At 58.8% G+C, this 21,606-nt stretch overlaps 1 protein-coding gene across 5 annotated transcripts; it reads left to right on the top strand.

Moving 5' to 3' along the window:
• Positions 1-976: 976 nt before the first annotated feature.
• ARHGAP44 (Rho GTPase activating protein 44) lies at positions 977-21,464 on the top strand. 5 transcript variants are annotated; one of them, XR_011905478.1, is made up of 22 exons: positions 977-1,205; positions 7,994-8,033; positions 8,512-8,616; positions 8,705-8,781; positions 8,897-9,008; positions 9,610-9,686; positions 10,401-10,518; positions 11,315-11,383; positions 11,496-11,577; positions 12,023-12,150; positions 12,264-12,375; positions 12,946-13,027; positions 13,404-13,484; positions 13,566-13,679; positions 13,908-13,999; positions 14,494-14,674; positions 15,119-15,136; positions 15,394-15,615; positions 17,144-17,259; positions 17,348-17,509; positions 17,608-17,731; positions 20,159-20,296. XR_011905478.1 is itself a non-coding variant. In XM_072351718.1 (22 exons), exons 1-22 carry the CDS (start codon positions 1,153-1,155, stop codon positions 20,299-20,301), a joined length of 2,784 nt encoding a protein of 927 aa, XP_072207819.1. In that variant the 5' UTR covers positions 977-1,152; the 3' UTR covers positions 20,302-21,464. The 5 variants fall into 5 exon arrangements, 4 of the variants coding, with proteins under 4 accessions (XP_072207819.1, XP_072207816.1, XP_072207818.1 ...); XM_072351718.1 differs by adding an exon at positions 16,493-16,870 and having other exon boundaries at positions 17,348-17,731; positions 20,159-21,464; XM_072351715.1 differs by having other exon boundaries at positions 17,348-17,731; positions 20,159-21,459.
• Positions 21,465-21,606: the final 142 nt, after the last annotated feature.

Raw genomic sequence — 21,606 nt, 5'->3', positions numbered from 1 at the left:
GGCAGAGTGCACAGCATGGGGTTCCCAGGGACGGTGCTGCCCACACTGAGCTGTGCCAAGACGTGTGTGCTGCCCATTAGCACTGCACTTCTCAGCTTTTCCCACTGGATGAGCACTGGTTTTTCCTTGGGTTTCCAGGAGCTGGAAGGAGCAGGACTGGTATTGATCTCCTCTTAGGAACTGTGCTCCCCAGCCACCCTGCTGCACAGGTTGTGTGTCCCAGCAAAGGGAAATGCTCAGCTCACCCTGCACCATGTAGGGACAAGAGCTCTGGGTCATCCCAAGAACTCCAAGCTGTGGGGCTCCGATAATGGAAATGGGGGATGCTGAGAGATGCTGGTGGGATGCTGAGGGGATGCTGGGGGCTGCAGGGGGATAGATCCATAGAGTCATAGAACCATTTGGGTTGAAAAAGGCTTCCAACGTTAAGTCCCACCATTAAGCTGGCACTGCCAAGTGCACCACTAAGCCATGTCCCCAGGCACCACATCTGCACAGCTTCTAGATCCCTGCAGGGATCCCGAGGACTCAGCTATGTCCCCGGGCAGCCTGTTCCATCGCTTCACAACCCTCTCCATGAAGAAACGTTACCCAAAGCACAGTCTACACTGATGCAATGTCAGGCCATTCCCTCTTGTCCTGATGGTCGTTTCTTGGGAGCGAAGATCGACCCCACTTTGCCACAACCTCATGATGTCGTTGTAGGGAGCAGTAAGGTGCCCCCTGAGCCTCCTTTTCTCCAGGTTAAGTAACCGCAGTTCCCTCCGCCGCTCCTCGTGAGACCTGAGCGCGGGGAGGTGCCGGGGTTGCGGTGGGATGCTGTAGGAACGCCGCAAGGTTCCGTAGGGACACGGGGGGCAGCCCAGCCGGCTGTACTCCCCTCTCCCGGCCGATCCCTCCGGGACTACATTTCCCAGCTCCGCCGCGGCCGGGGCGGTGCAGCGCGGGGCGGGCAGCGCGGAGCGGGGGGCGCGGAGAGCGGCGGCGGGGCCCGCGCAGGCGGAGGGAGGCGCGGGGGCGGCGGGGCCCTCTCGGCCCGGTTCGGCTCGGTTCGGCCCGGTGCGCGCCGGGCGGGGATGCGGGAGGGGCGCCGGGAGCGGTTCCCCGCTGCCCGCCCGCGGCCGCGTAAGGGGCGTCCGCGCCGCCGCCACCATGAAGAAGCAATTCAACCGCATGCGCCAGCTCGCCAACCAGACCGTGGGCAGGTAGGGACGGGGACGGGCCGTGCGCCCCGCCTGCACCTGCCCTGCACCTGCCCTGCACCCCGCCTGCTCCGTACTTGCACCCTGCTCGCACCCCGCTTGCACCCTGCCTGCGCCTTGCTTGCACCCTGCCCGCACCTGCCCTGCACCCGCCCTGCTCCCCCAGCACCGGAGAACATCGCGCCCCTCTGCTCCCCTACCCCAACCCCAGCTCTCCATCACCCTCGGGTGCTTCCCCAGCATCCCTGCGTGCAGCCGCACCCATCCCTGGAGGGCTCCCCAAGGCTGAAGCTCGGGGCTCTGGGGCCGGCGTGGTGCGGCGTGGCACACGTTGGGGTGCCTGTGTGGGTGTGTGGGTGCCGGGATGCTCTCCGGGCCCACGGCCAGACCCGCGGCTTTGCCGGCGGTTGTTGTGTAATTCCTGAGATTTTGCAGCGTTGGGGGGGGGGAGGGTGGAAGGATTTCTCCTTTTCTTCTTTCGCGACTCCAGCACGGCGCCAGGGCGGGTGGCAGAGGCGCTGGGGCAGGGCTGTGTGCGGTCACCCCTTTACTGGGGGCTGCTCCTTGTGTCCTCAGTGGAGCTGCCACCGTGCTCCCATGGCTGTGCTTATATCCCTCCGTGCATCCTTCCTTCTATCCTTGCATCTCTCCCTGCATCCACTCCTCCAGCCCTCCATCCATCATCCCTCCATCTTCCTCCTTCCTGAGATGAGCGTTGGGGACGAGTGGCGGCAGCCCGGTGCCTCATCCCACAGCGCGGTGCGGTCACACATCCCCACAGCACGGCCGCAGATGGCTGCAGGTCCCCACCGGCACCGCGCAGCCGGAGCACGGGGATGGATGGAGGGGGCTGCGCCGGGCTCGGTTCCATCAGGAGGAGCAGGGACGGGGCTGGAGGGACACAGCTGCTGTCAGCCCCGTGTGTGCCCCACGCGTCAGCCTTCAAAATGGGGTCACCGCCAGCCCCAGAGCCCTCCTGCCTCGCTGCTGAGCTCGGGGCGGGTGCAGAGCTCCGGGTAACGGCCGTTTGGGAGATGCTCGTGGCAGGTGACGCAGGCAGGAGCGTGAATTCACAGCTCGGAGTGTTGCAGGGCTGTTTGTGTTCTGCTCCCCAGGCTGGGGACCGGCCAGGGGGAAGCTTTGCTCCGTAGGGCTCACGCAAGGCAGCCAGCCTGCCGCCCATGTTTGCAGCGCTCCTGCTCATGCACGGGCTTCTCAGCAGGCAAATAAATAAGTAATCCTTTGCTGTGCTCTGCTGCAGCACTGCCTTGTGACCGGCTGGGTCCGTGGGTGCGGGGCTGGCATTCCTGCTGTGCTGCCACCCTGGGGATGGGGTTGGGGATGGGGCCGTGTCCTGGATGGGTGCTGGAGGGTCTGTGCTGCAGATGGAGGCCATCCCTCAAGTTGCTCTAAGGGGCGCTGGGGATGCTGGGGGCAGTTTGCTCTGTGCCGTGAAGATGGGAGGGGGTTCCCAGCTGATCCCACTCCTCCCAGCAAGCCCTGTGGGCTTAGTTTTTTTCTCCCCAAGTGAGTGTGAGGGTGGGGTTGGGGACAGGGGACATGAGCTGCCATCCCCAGCCCCGTGCTCCTGCCCCAGGGTGTGCCCAGGGGGCAGCTGGGGGCTGTGCCCCTCTTAAGGACATCACTGCCATGGTTTGTGTTAGGCTTACAGCCTGGGCTGCCACTTGGCACAGCCGATGGGCTGATCCATCCTGCCACTCCCACACTTGTCCCCATTGTCTGGCCAGCCCCTGAGCCATGCACCTGTATTAAAATCATGTTTTGAATAGTGCCATGCCTCCGGGAAACCCCTCCGGTCCCCACTCCAGGAAGCAGCAGCACCCAGAGGAGCAGCACTGCCCTTTCCCCATACAGCTGCCCTTTCCTCAGCACCTCGAGCTTTGGATGGGGGCCAAAGGCTGCTCTGTGCCATTTACTCCTTTTGTTTACCACGGTAGAAAAAGGGCAAGAAGTGAGGAAGGAAATGGCCACTTGGTACAGCACTGTCCCACTCTGCCATCCCCTCCTGCTGTCCTCTGCTACATCCCCTCCTGCCCCACTGTGCCTTCCCAGTCCCAGGGCTGGCTCTGTCCCTGCTTTCCCAGCCCTCTTATAAAAACAGTCACACACGGGGCTGTGGGAATCCTGGCTTTGCTTAAAGGAGGTGGAGAACCAGAGGTGCTCATCCCTGGGACGCAGTTGGTGCCCAGCCTGGAACATCACCCAGCCTGGATGCAGCTGGTCTGTAGGGGATGTAATATATACCTCCATGGGGTTGAAAGAGGGAACAGAGATCATTGAGTGGCTGTGATGCTCTCTGAGTGTTCCTGCTTTATTCCCGTGCTCCCCCATTCCATGTGTGGGGTTGCCAAGGCCATGGGGAGCAGCTGTGGTGCTGCTCCTGCACATGCAGCACCCGCCTGGTTTCCAGAACTGTCTGAGTGCCGATTTCTCTCTGTCAGGAAAGGAATGGGCAGCGGCAGCCTCATGCAAAGTGACACTCCTGGGTGCCTGAAGGCACAGCAGGCAGCTGGGAATGCAGTCATGGGAGGGAGGGGGGGTAGCAGGGGGACGTGTCCTCCTTGGCGTTGTTTCGGGGTGGCTTTGGGAGGCAGCAAGCTCTATTCCTGGGCAGAGCCTTTTCCTCAAGCATCGGGATGCCTACGCTTCAAGCTACAGGCTTTAAATAGAGAGGCTTTTTTTTCTGCATGCAGCCTTGGAAGAAGCAAGGATGGGGGGAGTAAGGACGAGCTGCATCGCCGGGGATTTTCTGATGGGGTTTGCAGCAGGGCACAGCGTGATGTGTGTTGTGAGGTGCAGCTTACTGTCAGCCCCCCGTCCCATTGCCCACCGTAGGCAGACCCTGGGCTCGTTGGGCTCGGGGAGCAGAGATGTGGTGGCAGCGGGCGCAGGCAGCCAGCCGGGTATTTTTATCCTCCTCAGCCAGCAGTGCTGGCGAATGGAGCAATGAAATATTAATGGAGCAGTCTGAATGTTTTGTCCCCAAATTGCACATAAATCACCGTCACTCCTCCCGGCTCCCTGAACCCACAGGGATCTGCCAAATCCATGCGCTGTGGGGTGGGGGCAGGAGATTCACGCAGGGTCCAGCCCTGGTTCTGCGTGCTCCTGGCAGCAGCTCTGCACGCAGGGCTGTGCCTTAATTAAAGCCTCCTTCTGACTCACTCCCCATCAGCAAAGCCGAGCAGTGCCCTGGGGTACCCGAGCTGCACGCTGAACTGTGCATGGCAAACCCTCACTCAGGGGTGCCAGCACCCAGGGGTGCAGGTGGAGGTGCTGGGGGCTGATGTGGGGCAGGGAGCTGCTCAGCTCTGCCCTCAGGATGCTCCTTCCTGTCCTTGGGAACCCGTCCTTGGCACTCCAGGCTGTTTGTGGGATGCAGCGCAGCCCCCACAGCTGATAGACCATGTCCCAGCTGCATCGACTCTGGGGGATGGTTTTCCCATCTGGGGAGAATATTGCAGCAAAATAAATGCTGAATGGGATTTGAAATGGTCAAAATCCAGGCTGTGTTTCTTGTGTTGGTGGGTTGGTGCATCCCCGAAGCTCACTCTGTTGTGAAAGCAGAGCTGTAGCTGTATACTGATGCCCGTACATGGGGATATCCACGTGTGGGGGCATCGTGGCAGGATCTGGGGCAGGATCCTCCACCCCTCCCAGTGCCACAGCAGCAAGGCTCAGCCCTGGGGAAGCCATCTCACTTTGGTTTGGGAACACGCTGTGATGTGCAAGCCTGGATTCCACCTCCTGCTGCTGGGCTGGGATGCTCAGGGGGAAGCAGACACTGCAGCTCCGGGGTCAGCGCACAATTTCATGTTGGAAGATTACGCAGTGTTTATCACTAAATCTAATTAATTTGCTCCATTGGTGTTGATTTCCAGTGGCAACAATTGGTTTTCACCGAAGCCAAGCAAATTGTAGCTGCATCCCCCGCTCGTTTGCTTCCAATTCCATGTACTAATTGTCCCCTTTCTCCCAGATGCTCGCAGGGTCTGCATGGTGACCGAGGCTGAGAATTGCCTGGATTTGTGCTGAGAAAAACAGCTCTGGGGTGGGAGTGTGGAGGGGAAGGGGAGGAGCGTGCTCTGTGCCTGGCGGAAAGATGGGAGAGTGCACAGAGCTGCTAATCCCCCCTGCCCAACACAGAGCAGAGTCTGGGCACTGCACGGGGGGGGGCATTCCTAGGGCAGGGGGTTCAGCTGCAAGACGGCAGCGCTGCTGCCAGGCTGCTTTCCCAATGGGTTTCTTTTTGGATGTGAGTGAGTTTTTGTAGGGCAGCGTTGTTGGAGTCACCCGTGGGGGACAGTAAAGCCACCACACAGCAGGGAGGAGGCACAGCAGCCCTTCCAAAGCCGTGTTCATTATAGGCTGAGGTGCTGGAAACATCAAGGGTAGAATGGGATTTTTCCGGCGCAGAGCTGCAATGCAATCTGATGGCAGTGGAGTAAGATGATGTGATTTCCCCCCCCCCCCCCCCCTTATAGTCTTTGTGTGTAAAACAGCAATCTGGAACGGCTTGTTCCGGGAGGTTGATGTGCGTTTGGAGATGCTGCTTGGTTCTCACACCCCTGGGTGTTATCTCCACGTTCTGGAGCAAACACAGGGATGAGATGAATTGGTTGTGGGTTTTTCTCAGCGTTCTGGAACAGTTTCTGTTTCCTTCAGATGAGCAGGAAAAACTCAGCCTTCTTTCCTTTCCCTTCTGCAGAGCCGGGCTGTTTGCTGGTGGGCTCCCAACCCACCCAACGCCCTGCAGTTGGGCAGGGTGTGTGTGCTGGGCTGGGTGTTAAGGGACGTTTTCTTGTGCTGCATGTGCTTGAAAGCAAAACAAGGCCAGATTTTGTTAGCCCATGCACAGTGTTGTTTTCTGCTTCCTGCACATGCATTGCAGCCTAACACGTGGTTGTTTTGTGACGGCTGGGAGAGATCTGCCCAAGCTGGACAGCCCCAGGCGTGCAAACCACCATTTGGCTGTCCAGAAAAGGAGACAGCACACATAAAAAAATGTTTGGAGCATTTTCTGAATGGTGATGGCTGTTTGTATGGATGTGAGTGAGGAGCAGAGCGCTCAGTGCACCCCAGGGCTGAAGTGGGGATGGGACACGGAGGAGGTGGCAGAGATGCTTTGCTCCCAGAGCTGTGCATGGGTGAATGTGCACGATGCTCTCACGTCTCTCTGCTCCCTCCTTCCTCTCCATGGATGCTGAATAGATGGAGCACCATGTCTGCTCGATCTGCTTCTATACAGCAGATACCCAATGCTGAACGTGTTCTTCTCCTGGTGCCTGGGATAGGGAGCACTGTGTGGGTGCTGTGTGTGGGTTTGCCCTCTGTTGCCTTTGGTTTTTTGCTGCTTTCTCCCATGTTTGGGATAACTTTGCACAATTTCCAAGCCTTCACAAAAGAGCCGAAGGTGATCTGCAGGAGAGGAGTAAAATCCGAGTAGCTCTTGCTTTGTTTTGTTTTTAAATGCAATGGATCCAAAGCAACCACCTTCCCCAGAGGCTCATTTCTCACCTACCGTTACGGCTGGGCATAAAAACCTTTGCTTTTCTACACGGCTGCCTTCACCCATCTCCATCTGCACACAGGTGGGCACAGGTGTTAGCACGGTGCCTTGGAGGAGCTTAAATAATGCAAGGTGTGGATGACCAATGGGATTTTGCTCTGGAAGGCAGAGTGACAGCTCTATGAAAGGGTTTGGGGGTGTCCCAGAGGAGCATCCAGACCCCTGTGGCCCCAGCAGGTGAAGAGCTGTTCCATCGCTTTCCAAGTACAGGAGATGGCGATTCATGCATTTAAATCCAGTTCTTTTTTAATGGAACCAGATGGGCTCTCTGTGCCTCTTTCAAGTAAACTGCCTTAAATTGGACGTTATAACAAGTTTCGTATGCAAGCCAGATTTAGCACCGTTAATTCAGAAAGGCTTTGAGCTCAGCGTGCTCGCCAGCGGCCTCACAGATATCCCTGCCCTGCTGGGAGCTGTGCTGCTGCCACGGCCTTACAGCTTTTTCTCCATTATTCTTCACTGCACTGGAACAGGTTGCCCAAGGAGGCTGTGGATGCCCCATCCCTACAGGCATTCAAGGCCAGACTGGATGTGGCTCTGGACAGCCTGGGCTGCTGGTTGGTGACCCTGCACACAGCAGGGGGTTGGAATGAGATGATCATTGTGGGCCTTTGCAATCCAGGCCATTCTGTGGTTCTGTGGTTCACTTCCACATTCTTCATTTCCTCTTTCTCTCTCTGCTCCCACCTTTTCAGCACTTCCCCTCTGCAGCTCAGTCTCTCACTGCTGAGAAAACAGTCTTGGCTATTGGAAGGCAAGGAGAGCTGGGGCAGGTTGGGTGCTGTTTGGAAGGAGGGCAGAGGATGTGGCTGTGCTGCAGCTTGGTGTTAACCAGTACTGAACTGAACATGGACAGCACAACCTACCTTTGCATTTTAGCTCGGTTCCGTGCTCTGTACAAACACATTACCAAAGCTGCAAAAAGCCCCTCAGGTTATGAATACAGATTACACTGTGCCATGGTGTAACTGTTCCCCTCACCCCCGGCGGTGCAGCATCACTGCGTGCAGGGGCTCCTGGGTCTGCAGGTAAGTTGTGCACATCTGCCTCTCTGCAGCAAAACAGCCCCATCCCCAGGGGAGCTCAGCACAGCACCGGGGCTGAGCACAGTGCCCCATCTGGAGCAGAGGGGGACTGTCCCCTCCCTCAGGGACACCTGGCCAGCCCATCACCAACCTCTGATTTCCACCTTTTCCCACAGGGCTGAGAAGACAGAGGTGCTGAGCGAAGATCTCCTGCAGGTGAATTGCTGCTGCCCGGCGCTGGGTGTGGGACATGGCTGTATCGGCTATGGGTGCAGTTCTTGGGCTGCCTCTTGGTTGTGGCTGTCCCTGGAGGGGCTGGGGGGTCACACCTGGGGAGGGGAGGAGGATGCTGGCAGGCAGTGGCACTGTGTGGGTTGGTTGCTCTCCCAGTTGATCCTCCAGATGTTGTGCTTGCTGCTTCACTGTGTGTTTCCCCCCCCTTGATGCTCCCGGCTTCATTTTTGGGCAGATGCTGATGCTCGGTGACTCATCTCACTGAGCTTTGGGATCAACTTCCCAGCTCAGACAAGGCCTTGCCACAAACCAGGCAGCTCTCAGCCCTGGGTGTGGGGGTTTACCAGCTTGGATTAAGCAAAGCCCTCCTTGGGGAGAGGAGCTCTCAGCCAAACTCCCTTTGGTTGGAAGAGTCCCACAGGACGGGGCAGGGCGGTGACGGCCACCTCTGTGCCCACAGGTGGAGAAGCGGCTGGAGCTGGTGAAGCAGGTCTCCCACAGCACCCACAAGAAGCTGACAGCATGTCTGCAGGGCCAGCAGGGTGTGGATGCCGACAAGCGCTCGGTGAGCTGTGCGGGCGGGTGCACACGCGTGTGCCATATCTGAGCACATACAGTGTGCAGGGCCTGATGGCACCGTGCTCCCTTTGCAGAAGAAGCTGCCACTGACGACGCTGGCGCAGTGCCTGACGGAGGGCTCGGCCGTGCTGGGCGATGACTCCCTGCTGGGGTAAGAGGTGCTGGTGTCACCGTGTCCCTACGGCACCGCCATCCCCAGCCCACATCGCACCCTGCCTGTGTTCGGGATGGCTGCCCACCCTGCCCCAGCTGTGTGTGCCTTGCAGGAAGATGCTGCGGCTGTGCGGGGAGGCGGAGGACAAGCTGGCACAGGAGCTCATCCAGTTCGAGCTGCAGGTGGAGAGGGACGTCATCGAGCCGCTCTTCGTGCTGGCCGAGGTGGGCACAGCTGGTTGGCCCCACCATGGTCTCTCCTGTCCTCCTTGTGCTGCGCTTTTCTGCTTTCCTGAAGGCAGTGCTTGTGTTGCTGAAACACGTTTCCAAGCAAGGTTGTTGGCTGGAGGTTTTTTTTTTTCCCTCCTGCTGCCAATTCTCTGTTTGTTTGGTTTTTTTCTTTTGAATTTTGCCAAATGCTCTTTTTTTTTCCCCCTCTTTTATGCCTTGTGAAATGCCACGGGCTCCATTCTGCTTTCATCTTCCCCCAACTTTATGGAACTGATACCGGGAGAGGTGAGCAGGGCCAGGCTGAGCTCTGGGGCTTTCAGGCGTTGCAAAGCCCTTGGCACACTCTGTCAGTGCATGACAGGCCTTGCTGCTATGCTGGCACATGCTGGCAGCCTTTTTTTGCCTTCAGCCAGCCTTCCTGGCACAGGAGGCCTCACTGACCAAAAGTTGCTTCTTTTAGGGATGGGGTTTTTGCATGTGTGTTGGGATCAAAGGGTTTTGTGCATTACAGAGAGGGGATGAGCTGCATTGCCTTCCTAACACTGCAGTGAGTCAGTGTTTTTTTTCTTCCTCCCCCACCCCTGTGTTGCTGCAGGTGGAAATCCCAAATATCCAGAAGCAGAGGAAGCACTTAGCAAAGCTGGTGCTGGACATGGACTCCTCAAGGACGAGGTGGGAACTGCTGCTGGGCTGGCTGCAGGGCCAGCATCACTCCTTGTGTGGGGCTCCTCCAGTGCTGCCCCAGCCGAGGGCCAGCAGCCTTGGAAGGTCACAGTTGTGCCACTGTGTGCCTTGAAGTCAGTCTCTGCAATGAGCCAATATTTCTGCTCTTCTCCTTCCATGCATGCAGCAGAGGAGATGTTTTTTCTGGGCTGTCTTTATTTTTTAACTCTCTGGCTGGCTGAATTGTTGCATGGAGGCAAAGAGCCGGTTGCTCCTCCTGTTGTAGAGCAGTGCTGGGTAGGCAGAGCTCTGGTGGGGCCGTGGGATGTCCTTTGGTGTCACCCCATGTCCCAGGTGATGCTGTGATGGGGCCTGGGGGCTGTTCTGAGGCAGTTTGCAAACACTTGGAAAACTGTTGAGTTTGCCCATTCCTGCACAAGGAGACAAGGGCAGGGGTGTCTGCAGGGCTGGGCATCAGTGCCCCATTGCTGCCCTGTTACTTCCATTCCTCATCCCACCTGCCTGAGGCTCCTTTTGGAAATGATTGCTGAATTGGAGCTGGAGATATTTGTGGCTGGGATTAGCTCATGCATCCAGCATGGGTTGAGACCCTCACTGTGGTGCTCAGCCCTGGGGAAAACCACAGTCTGGCAGGGGGTCCCGAGGATGCCCACAAGTTCTGTGTGTCCCCTGTGTCCCACTGAAACAGTTCTGTGTCCACAGGTGGCAGCAGTCTGCGAAGTCTTCGGGGCTGTCGAGTAACCTGCAGCCATCGGGTGCCAAAGCCGATGCTCTCAGGGAGGAGATGGAGGAGGCGGCAAACAGAGTGGAGATTTGCAGGGTACTGCTGGCCAGGGCTTGGGATGGGGTCAGCCCGGGTTGTGATGGGGGTGTGTGGGGGTCAGGGTGCAGTGTTGGGGCAGTGTGGTTTGGGGACAGACACTCCATGTGCAGCCAGGGCTGCAGCATCTCCTTGCAGCCCAGTGGGAAGCTTGCAGCATCACCCCACTGCCTCTGCCAACCCCATTGCCCACCAGAAACCCCTCCCCTTGCTTGTTTCCTGCCCAGAGCAGCCCCATTCACAGCCTGACCCTCTTCCTGCACTCACTGGTCATTGCAAGGTGCCATACTCAAAAGTAGGTGCCATCCCAGATCGGGGTGATGCTTGCCACTTGTGGCTCCTCTGTCACCTGCATCCTATGGTCCTCAGGAGCCTGAGAGCATCCCATTCCTGGGGGTCAGGGAGCTCTTCACTGCTTACATTGAGCCTTGTGGGGACACATCACCTCCAGCAGGGACACAGCCAGGACTGGAGTGGCCTCAGAAATCTCTCTATCCCTATGCTGGCTGTGGTCCTGCATGGAGCCAGGAGCTGGGCTTGATCCTTGTGGGTCCCTTCCAACTTGGGATGTTCTGTGGCTCTATGAAGGAGCTGCAGAGCATATTGAGAAGGCACGAGGGCAGGGCTCTTTGCAAAGACCAAAGAATGGGAGGATGAAGTGCAGCAGAAGGCAGAGCTGAGCGATGCTGCGTGACATCTGGGCACACCTCTGTGCTGCACATGCAAGGATGGAGCCTGTGGGCTGTGATGGCCACTGTGGTGCTTGTTGTGAGCTCCTGCCTCTGTGCTCCCACAGGACCAGCTCTCGGCTGACATGTACAGCTTCGTGGCCAAAGAAATAGACTATGCAAACTACTTCCAAACGGTGAGCACTGTGCTTGTCTCCACATCCCATCCCACTGCACATTGCAGCTGCCCTACCATGTGCCCTTGCCATGGTGGTGACCCTGGGTGCAGTCTGTGCCATCTCTCTGCAGCTGATCGAGGTGCAAGCTGAGTACCACAGGAAGTCACTGGCACTTTTGCAGAATGTGCTGCCTCAGATCAAGGCCCAGCAGGGTGAGTGCATGCAGGGCTCAAGGCAGGTGGTGGTGGCAAGGTGTGAGCTGGGGGTGCAGAGCCCATCACCTCACCTTGCAGGATGACTGTGCAAGCAGGCTGAGGCATCACCCCACAGTGTGCAGCCATGCATCCCCCTTGTCCCTGAGCTGGGGAAATCTCCCCATCCCTTGGGGTCACTGCACTGTCCCCCTGCTGCCACCCAGGTCTGGGCAGGGAGTGACCTTTGTGTTCTTCCCTCTTGATCCTATGCATTAGGATCAGGAAATGCCATCCCATTTTGCATGGATTTCACCTTTTTAAGGCACTTTTGAGTTGGCTGGGTTGGAAACTTGGGGTTGTGGTGTTGCAACAACACTTCAAGACCTGCTGAACCCCTGAGCTGAAGCCCAGGGCAGGGTGGGGAGGATGCAGGGTGCATCCTGTCAGCCCTGTGCCCTCACAGAAGCGTGGATGGAGAAGCCGTCCTTTGGGAAGCCGCTGGAGGAGCACCTGTCTGTCAGCGGGCGTGAGATCGCCTTCCCAGTGGAGGCCTGTGTCACCATGCTGCTGGAGTGTGGCATGCAGGAGGAGGTGGGTGCCCATGGGGATGGCCCCAGCTGCCTCCTGTGGCACGGGGATGAGTGGCCAGGGGGGACCAGGGGGTTGTTCCCTGGCGCCGACGCTGTCCCGTGTGCTGTGCCAAGGGCCTGTTCCGTGTGGCTCCCTCTGCCTCCAAGTTGAAGAAGCTGAAGGCTGCCCTGGACTGCTGCGTGGTGGATGTGCAGGAGTACTCGGCCGATCCGCATGCCATTGCAGGTGGGGACTGTGGGGGCTGCTGCCTGGGGGGTGCCCTGGGCCCCAAAGGGTGCTGCCTTGTGCCCAGAGGCTGCTTTCAAGCCCAAATCTCACCGGGTGCATGCACCTCAAGTGGCTCAGGTTTCCCTCCCCACACTGAGCAGGAGATGCTCTGCAGGAGCAAGGGGTGGTCAGGGATGCACATGAGTCCTAATGGAGTTTGCAGTCTTATCTCTGCTGCTTCTGCAGTGGTGCAGGATGCTCCCTGCATGCAGAGCCCAGCCTGATGCGCTGTTAAGTACTGGTTTGGTTTAAATGCAAACGAGGTTTTCTCTTCCCTGCTGTGCTGCAAGGTGTGGGCTCTGGTTCCCTATCAGGGAAGGCACCAAGGGCCTTTGTGGGGCTGTGCTGAGCTGGAGGGTATGCGGTGCCCAGAGCATGGGGCAGTGATGGGTATGTGCCTGGCAAAAAGGAGACAGAGGCGCTGGGGGAGGTACAAGTGAGAGGGGAAAGCTACAGGGGGAGAGGTGGGGTGGGAATTCAGTGGTTGCTGGGTTTCAAGGAGCCTCCATGAAACCTAATGTGCTGCAGGAGCACTCAAGTCCTACCTGCGCGAGCTGCCAGAGCCGCTGATGACGTTCGAGCTGTACGAGGAGTGGATCCAGGCCTCCAAGTGAGTCCAGGATGGGAAGTGGTCTTGGGACTGAATTTCAGGAGGGTCCTGACAAGCAAATTTTTGACCCACAGTAGTTCCCCTGGGGTGAGGGTGCTGAGCACAAGGGATTGCAGCCCACATGCAGAGGCTGCTGGCACTCCTGTGCACCCATCTGGGCACTTTCCTCGAGCTATTTCTGACCCAGTGGCCAGTGTTTGGGTCCAAGGGCTCTGTGTGATGTTCCTTGGGCATGGCATGCCCTAGCAGCAAGAATGGCCTTGATGTATAAGCTCTCCTATACAGTGACTGGGTAAAGGAATGAGTGCCCTGATGTGGAGCACAGTGGGTTGGTGTTTTGGGGAGTTGGGGACACACAGCTTTTCCCCTCCTGTAGCATCCCAGAGCAGGAGAAGAGGCTGCAGGCCCTGTGGAATGCCTGCGAGAAGCTGCCCAAGGCCAACTATAACAACATCAGGTAAGTGCGGGGCAGTGAGGGGCTGTGCTGGGGCTGCAGAGGGCACATCCCACCTCACCAGGCCTGTGCTCACCCCTCCAGGTACCTGATCAAATTCCTGGCCAAGCTGACCGAGTACCAGGACATGAACAAAATGACACCAAGCAACGTGGCCATCGTGCTGGGTCCCAACCTTCTGTGGCCGCAGGCAGAAGGGTAGCGTATGGCCATGGGAATGCATGATGCGAGGGTGCAATGGGGTGATGGGGGTGAAGCCACAGGAGGTTTGTTCCCATGATGTGGGAGCCGCCCCTGCACTCCTGGAGGTGCTGAGAAGTAGAGGGTGGTAGAGCCAAGGGTTGGGGTGCTGTAAATCCCAGTAGGGAGAAGGGTTGGAGCATGGTGGGATGGCAAGCTGTCGAGCCACTGCCTGCTGTGTTGCAGGAATATCACGGAGATGATGACGACCGTCTCTCTGCAGATTGTGGGCATCATTGAGCCGCTCATCCAGCACGCTGACTGGTTCTTCCCTGGAGGTGGGCTGGGTCCCGTGCTGCATTGGGATGGGGCAGAATGGGTTGGGGTGAGATGGGATGGGGTGGGATAGGGTGGAATGGGATGAGGTGGGATGCAATGATATGGAATGGGATGGATGGGATGAGGTGGGTTGGGATAGGATGGAATGAGATGGAATGGGATGGGTGGGATGGGATGGAGTGGGGTAGGATGCAGTGAGATGGGATGAGGTGGATGGGAAGGGATGGGATGGGATGCAGTGAGATGGGATGGAATGGGATTGGATGGGATGCAATGAGATGGAATGAGGTGGGATAGGACTGGATGAGCATCATGTGTCCTGGGTGGGTGAGAGGACCAACATAACTTATGCCAGCAGTGGGATGCACCCAGCTATTCCATGGTTCTGTTGTGGGCAGTCCTGTGGTTTACATAGTGCCAGGAGCACCTCCACCTCCGCCTCCCCTCGCTGGGGACACACAAGCTGATGTCCTTCTCTCACTTTCCCACCCAGACATTGAATTCAACATCACTGGCAATTATGGCAGCCCCATGCATGTGAACCACAACGCCAACTACAGCTCCATGCCCTCCCCAGACATGGACCATGCCGACCGCAAGCAGCACGACCAGGCACGGCGGCCGCTCAGCGTGGCCACGGACAACATGATGCTGGAGTTTTACAAGAAGGATGGGTAGGGCCTGTTTGGGGCTGTGGGATGGGGAGCTGGCATTCCTTCTCAGGGTTGGAGTCGTGTGCGAACTGGAGGTTGGGTGGTTCCAATGGGAGGGCCCTGTTGCCCGTGCTGGGGATGTGCTCTTCCCCCAGGGATGCTGGGATAAGATATGGGGGCACTTGGATAAGATCTAAGGGTGCTTGGATGAGACTTGGGCTTGTCGCAGCCCCCATTGCTGGTAGTGGGAGCAGGCTGGCCTCCTGTGCCCTTCTTGGTGCTATGGACCCAGTTCTGAAACCTGCACTGAGGCTTCCCCATCTCCAGCACATGTTCCTCCTACCATGTCCTACCACTGCCCATGCTCCAAGCCCCAAGTCTTCTCAGCTCCTTTTCCAAGCTTTGCATCCCATGTCTGGCTGTAGCTTATTTACCACTAATAACCATCTGTTTCTGTCCATGCAGCCTTAGGAAAATCCAAAGGTATGGTGTTCTATGCAGCAGTTCCAGGCGGGTGCTGGGAGGATGCTGGTGCCCTCGTACCGAGGCAGTGGGTGATATGGCTGGTGACACCAGCCTGTCATGCAAAGCCATCCCACCCTGTTGCCATGGGGGTTTATTCCCAGCAGCTTCCCAGTGGAGGAGACATTTGCAGAGGCTCAATGAGAGCTGCATTGGGTGGGGGACACCAGTGGTCCCATCTTGCCATGCGGGTGCTGAGGCCTCATCTTTGTCCCCAGCATGGGCGTCAGGGTGATGGACACCTCGTGGGTGGCACGTAGAGGCACCTCAGGGGCACGCAAGACCCCCGCCACCCCCCCGGCCACGCAGCCACCCGCACCGCCCGCCGAGCTGCCCGCCACGCCGCACTCCCCCATCCCTGAGCAGGTTCCTGATGTGTCAGCAAGCCCTTCATCTCCTGCCACCAGCTTCGGCTTCCCACCCACAGCCGAGCGGGCAAGGTATGGACCCACGTCCCCATGTGTCTGTGGCTTGTCCCCATGGTGTCCCTCTGGTGTCTCCGTTGGGACCAAGCTGAACTGGGTTTCCTCGTGGGACTCTTGCACAGCTCACAGTGGTGAGCTGTAAGCTGCTGGGCTGGCAGTGATCAGAGCAAAATCCTAAAGGAGTCTAGCGTTCCCCAAGCTCTTCACCCCAAATCCATGTCCTCCTGCAGTCCATGTAGGTCATATGGAAGGAAGCACCTAAGTTGTGCTATTCTGCCCTGAAGTGGGAAGTCTTCTCCTGCCACCCTGCAGGGCTGCTGTGTGCCATGGCAGAGTGCTGGCTGAGCACCCAAGAGCTGTGTTCTGGCGCAGGGCTATGCTTGTAGCAATTCCACCTGTAGCCCTGGGTACCCCACAGCCTCTCCCTGCAGTAGGGGTGCCTGTCAGGACCCCTCCACTGTGCCACTGATGCCTCGCTTCAATGTCCTTTGTGCCAATCTGCTTTTGCACTGCTCTTGTCATCTGTAACATGGTGACCCATCCTGATGGCTGCTGCCCTCCCCCCATCCCTCCTCCATCCCTGTGCTGAGCTGCCATTGGCACCCACAGAGCAAGGGGACATGCCAAGGGCTCCATCCCAGCAATGGAGCTCTCACCCCAAGCAGCTCTGCAGCCGTGGGGAAGGGGCTGTCCCTCAAGCTCCCCCTGTTTTGATGTTGGCCTCCCCTCTGAGCAGCCCCAGGACCCGTGCTGGGACCATTCCTGTTCCCCTGGTGCTGCTGCCTTGCTGCTGCTCTCGCTTCTCCCTCCTGCTGATGCTTCTGCTCACGTCTCTTTTTAGTTTGTTGTTCTATCATTTTGCTGTTCTGTGATCTTTTTGGACATTTTGCAGCATGCGTGGTGTGCCGCCCGCCTGGCCGGATTGCTGCTACAGCCTCCCCTGCCCCAAGGACAAGCGGGGGTCCCCGGCCCCTGGTCCCCATCCCTGTCCCCTGCCCTGGACACAGCCTGCACTGCGCCTCTGGCCGGGCTGCAGCCAGAGCCTTCCTCCCTCCCGCTCCTCCTCCTCTTCCTCCTGCTCCCCTCGGCCACTTGCCCCCCACCCTCTCCCCAAGCCTTGCTCCCTGCTGGTCCCCACACCACGCTCTCTTGCCCCATGGCACTGCCCGCTCCCCATCGCTGCCCCATTGCTCCTCCCCACTCCCCAGCCCCACACACTGCCCTCTCCCCCTGGGGGCGGCCGCATGCCTGCGGGAGCCAACCTGGCCAGGTAACTACCCCTGCCACCGTGGCTGTCCCTTGTCCCCGTTGTCTCCAGGGAGATGGCTGCTGGCCATGTGTTGGCTTGGCTGCAGCATGGCCTTTGTGCTAAGAAATTGCTTTAAATTGCAATTAAAGCACAGCAGATCAATGGGTGCCCTTGAGAACCGTGGCCCCATGGCACGCAAGGCTGCGTGCTTTGCACAAGGATGCTGCCATTGCTGGGCTTTGGGCGTAGGGCTTTGGGAGCAGAGCTTCTCACTGCTATCCCTTGTCCCCGCAGCACACTAAAGCCCAAAGAGCTGTCCCCCATCTCCACGGCGCAGAAGGGTGGCGGGCAGCAGCCCATGGGCACACCACCATCCCCCGCTGAGCAGAGCCCACGTGCCCCACGCAAAGGTGGGTACCCAGCTGTGTGTCACCCCCTGGCCCCCTGACCGCTGTACGTCTGTCTCTCCATCCTCCTGTCTGTCTGTCTCTCCCACAGCCTCCAAGAAGCTGGCTCCCATCCCACCCAAAGCACCTTCCTCGGGGGGCACATCGGAGCCGCCGGCGGGCCAGCCGTCCCCCGGCAGCCTGTCCCCTACCCCGCCGGGCACCCCCGCGCCCTATGGACTCGCATACCCGCAAGGCTACTGCCTGGCCTCAGGTCAGCTGTCCCCAGCCGCCGCACCTTCCCCGTCTCCTCCTCCTCCTCCTCTTCCTCCCCTGGGCAGCTCTGTAACCAAATCTCGACCCGTCCCCAAGCCGAGGCAGAGGCCCTCGCTGCCGCCGCCGCAGCCCCCCACGGCCAGCGCGTCCGGCTGTAGCCCCCAGCCCACGGAGCCCCCCCTGCTCGACGCCGTGGCCCCCGGGGAGAGCGTGCCCACAGGTAACCCAGCCGCCGCGGGACGCAGCCGGGCTGCGCCGGGAGCTCAGAGCGCTCTTGGGCACCGCTGCTGCCCAGGGACACCGTGGGGACCCTGCGGCACCGCCGAGTCTGCGGGATGGCTGCTTGTGCCCTGGGGTTTTGTGGCAGCGTGGCTGGGAAGATGGCAGCGTCTGTGGGAAGGTGATGTTGTGTCCGGGAAGGTCATCTTGGAAAGGTGGAAGAGTCCTTGGGAAGGTGGCAGTGTGTCCAGGAAGGTGATGGTCACCTCGAGAAAGGGATGGTGTTCTCAGGAATGGGGCAGTGCACTTGGGAAGGTGGCAAAGCTCCTGACATGGTCACAAGGTCCCTAGGAAGGTGGAGATGTACCCAGAAAGGTGGCGGCATCCTTGGGAAGGTATCAGGGTCCCTAGGAAGGTAACAGTGTGCCTAGAAAGGTGACAGTCACAAGATCCTTGGGAAGGATGCAATGTGACCAGGTGACCTCAGGAAGATGGCAGCATCCTTGGGCAGTTGCAGAATCTTCGGAAGGTGGCAAGACCCCTGGGAAGGTGACATTATGCTCTGGAAGGTGACAATATACCCAGGAAGGTGACAGCAACCTTAGGAAGGTGGCAGCATCCTTGGGAAGGTGACAGTGACATTGGGAAGGTGGCAGGGTCCATGGGAAGGTGACACTGTGCCCTGGAAGGTGACAGTGTGACAAACAGTGTTGGCCAGGGAGGCAACAATGAGCTTGGAAAAGTGGCAGCATCTTTGGGGAAGGTGACAGTGTGTCCAGGATGGTGACAGTGACCTTGGGAAGGTGGCAGTGCACATGGGATGATGACAGTGTCCTCAAGAAGGTAGTATTGTCCCCTGGAAGATTGGCAAGTGTGCCCAAATAAGATGGCAGTGTCCTTAGGAGGACAGCAAGGATCTTGGTAAGGTGACAATGTCCTTGGGAAGGTGACAAGATCCCTGGGAAGGTGGCAGTGTGCTCAGGAAGGTGGCACGGCCAAAAGAAGGTGGCGGTGTGCCCAGGAAAGTGACAATGTGCTCAGGAAGGTGGCACTGTCCTCAGGAAGGTGGTAATGTCTCTGGAAAGGTAGCAGCATCCTTGGGAAGGTGGCGTTGTCCTCAGGAAGGTTGTGACATCGCTGGGAGGGTGGCAGTGTTCCCAGACAAGAAGGCAATGTCCTCACAGAAGGTTGCCATGTGCCTGGGAAGATGGCAGTTTGCCCAGGAAGGTGGCAGTGATTCAAGAAAGATGCCAATGTCCCCTAGGAAGGTGGCAGTGCCTCCATGAAGGTGGCAGTGTCCCCAGGAGGATGGCAGCATCTGGGGAAGGTGGCAAGGTCCCCCAGGACAGCTCTGATGCCACAACCACTGTGTGCCAACCTGGTGGTACTGGGTTTTGTGCCCGTCCCCCCGTGCTGTCCATGCAGCAGTGTCATGCAGGGCTGCAGAGCATGGGGGCAGCACCAGGGTCAGCAGGAGTATCCCCATGTCCTAAGCAGGGCCACCCCCCACATGCAGCTTCTGCATCACGCAGTGCTGCCTTGTCCATGGGGATGCTTTGGCAGTGGGGATGCTCTGGGGATGCTGTCCCAGTCACCCAGATGGCAGCTGGACTGACTGTGGTGCCCACTGCATGTGGCCCTGCCTGTGAGGGTGGATGGAACAGAGGAGCTGTGTGGAGACAGGCTGGGCTTTGCTGGGCATCACACCCCAGCACTGGTGCTTCCCTGGCGTTGTCCAGGTGTGGGTGCACACAGACGTTGTGCCCAAGCATCAGCACACTCACGTACAAATGCAGCCCCAGCACTGCATCTCAGTGTTGCACACAGGCACGTGTGCACCCTGGAATTGCACTCCAGCTGTATACCCCATGGAGTACATCCAAGCATGGGTGCAATCTCAGTGTTGCACCCCAGCTTTGTATCCATCCATACATCAGCGCACCCAGGTGCAGTCCCAGCATTACATCCACACATTGGTGCAGCCAGGCACTGCACACCGGCATTGCATCCAAGCACTGATGCAACCCCAGCACTGCATCCCAGCATTTTATTCTTGTGTGCCTGGTGCATCCCCAGCATTACACTCCAGCACTGCACCCAGTGCTTCCCCAGCACTGCATTCCCATATTGGCGCACTCAGGCATTGCGCCCCAGCACTGCGTGCAGGCATTGCCTTGGAGCCAGCAGCTACTGGTGGAGCCAGGCAGGAGCAGCTGCTGTCCTTGGGGTGGCTTTCTCCACGCTCAGTAAAGGCCAGCAACGTGCTGCCAGGTGTGGGGACACGCAGGTGGGGATGGGAGCTCCATGCTTCTCCTCCTGCCACAGCGCTGAGCACGCAGCACCCATCCTGGCACACGATGGCACGTCTCCCCCCCATATCCACGCCGCGTCCCGCAGCCCCTCACGCCGCTGTCTGTGCCCGCCGCAGGTCTGCTGCACTTCGAGCTGCCGTCCATCCACCTGGGGGGCGTGGAGGCCGCGCTGCGCCGGGACCCGCTGGACGCCGCGCAGAGAGTGCAGCTGAAGGGCCCCGCGGAGGAGGAGGAGGACTCGGAGAGCACGGCCCTATGACGGCGTCCCCTCCGCCCGTCCCTGCGGTCCCCAGCCCCACGCCCGGGCGCTGCCGCTCTGTAGTTGGGTTCGGTTCGCCTTATCCAGACTTTGCCTTGTGATTCGGTGCCTATGTCCCCCCCCCGGCACGTCCTCGTGGTGGCAGCGGGGCTGGAGAGGCACCGGTGCCCCATTCCCCCCCTTCCCCTCTCCCGATTTGGGGCAGCAGCCCAGGGTCTCGTCTCCCCGCTCCGTACCCCCAGGGCTGGGATATGAAGACGGCCCCATAGCAATAAGGCGGGTGTGGGGCACGGCCCTGCCCCCTGTTTGCTGTCGTCGTGGGTTGGTGGCGTGGAGCAGAGGCTTTGGTTGTGCATGCAAAGACAAAGTCACCTTTTATCCTTTTCAGAGAGATGACATATATATATATCTGGTGGGCATAGATATATATATATATTATATATTTGTATATATAGAAATATATATATATATATTTGTTTTATTTTGAGCCATTCCATCCAATCTGGTGTACAAATGGACCACGTCCATGGGAACGCTTTGTGGCCCAGCTCTGTCCCCGTGTGCTGCACTGCCCCGAGCCCCCATCCCCCCCATCCCCACTGCTTCTGCACCACCACAGTGTGACCCATCACCCGCAGCACGGGGCCGGGCGGGGGGGGGGGGGGCAGGAGCAGCTGGAATAAACGTGCACATCGCTGTGGAACTCAGCCCCCAGCCTGCCTTCATTCGACGCCTCCCGCGGCTCTGCAAGCACTTGGGAAGGGGCTGCTCCAGGACGGGGTCGGTGAGGGTTTGGGGACAGAACGTGCCCCCCCCCCCAGTTTCATGTGCCTCACCCACTTAGAGAGGGAAACTGAGGCAGCACAGGGGCTGCTCAGCCCACAGATAGCCCCAAACCTCAAAGCACCCGCACTGGAAGGTCCCAAAAAGGTCATTAAAAAGCACCAAGAAACACCCAGTGCTGCCCCCCCTGCACACCGCGCTCCTTTACTGTCTTTAACAGAAACGGCTGCGGGGGAAGCAGACGATGCATAGCCCTGAGTGTGCCAGCAGCCCCGCAGCCCAGCCCTCACTGCCAGCAGCTTGTAGAAAACAAACAGCATCTCTGCGTAAAACTCTCTGTATAGAATAAATACTCTCCCTCCCAACAGCCCCTCTGCACCACACCCCCCCCCCCCCGCTTGCTCCCAATAAGGCATGGGCTGAAAGGTGCAGGGATGCAGAGGCTCAGCACAGCACAGCCAGGTGCAAAGTGATCCCTGAGTGCAATGTGCCCAGGGCTGGTACCCAGGTGCAGGATGCTCA

Source organism: Excalfactoria chinensis, chromosome 17 (genome assembly GCF_039878825.1).
Source record: "Excalfactoria chinensis isolate bCotChi1 chromosome 17, bCotChi1.hap2, whole genome shotgun sequence".
Lineage (NCBI taxonomy): Eukaryota > Metazoa > Chordata > Aves > Galliformes > Phasianidae > Excalfactoria > Excalfactoria chinensis.
The sequence above is the reverse complement of the archived record's forward strand: the minus strand, read 5'-3'. Positions and strand labels throughout refer to the sequence as shown.

What these genes read in the sequence shown, in the direction of transcription:
- ARHGAP44 (XM_072351718.1), top strand. Translation starts at nt 1,153, where the DNA reads ATGAAGAAGCAATTCAACCGCATGCGCCAGCTCGCCAACCAGACCGTG. An exon ending in GGCGATGACTCCCTGCTGGG is followed by an intron (nt 8,782 to 8,896) that starts GTAAGAGGTGCT and finishes TGTGCCTTGCAG; the next exon opens with GAAGATGCTGCGGCTGTGCG. An exon ending in TGACTGGTTCTTCCCTGGAG is followed by an intron (nt 14,000 to 14,493) that starts GTGGGCTGGGTC and finishes TTTCCCACCCAG; the next exon opens with ACATTGAATTCAACATCACT.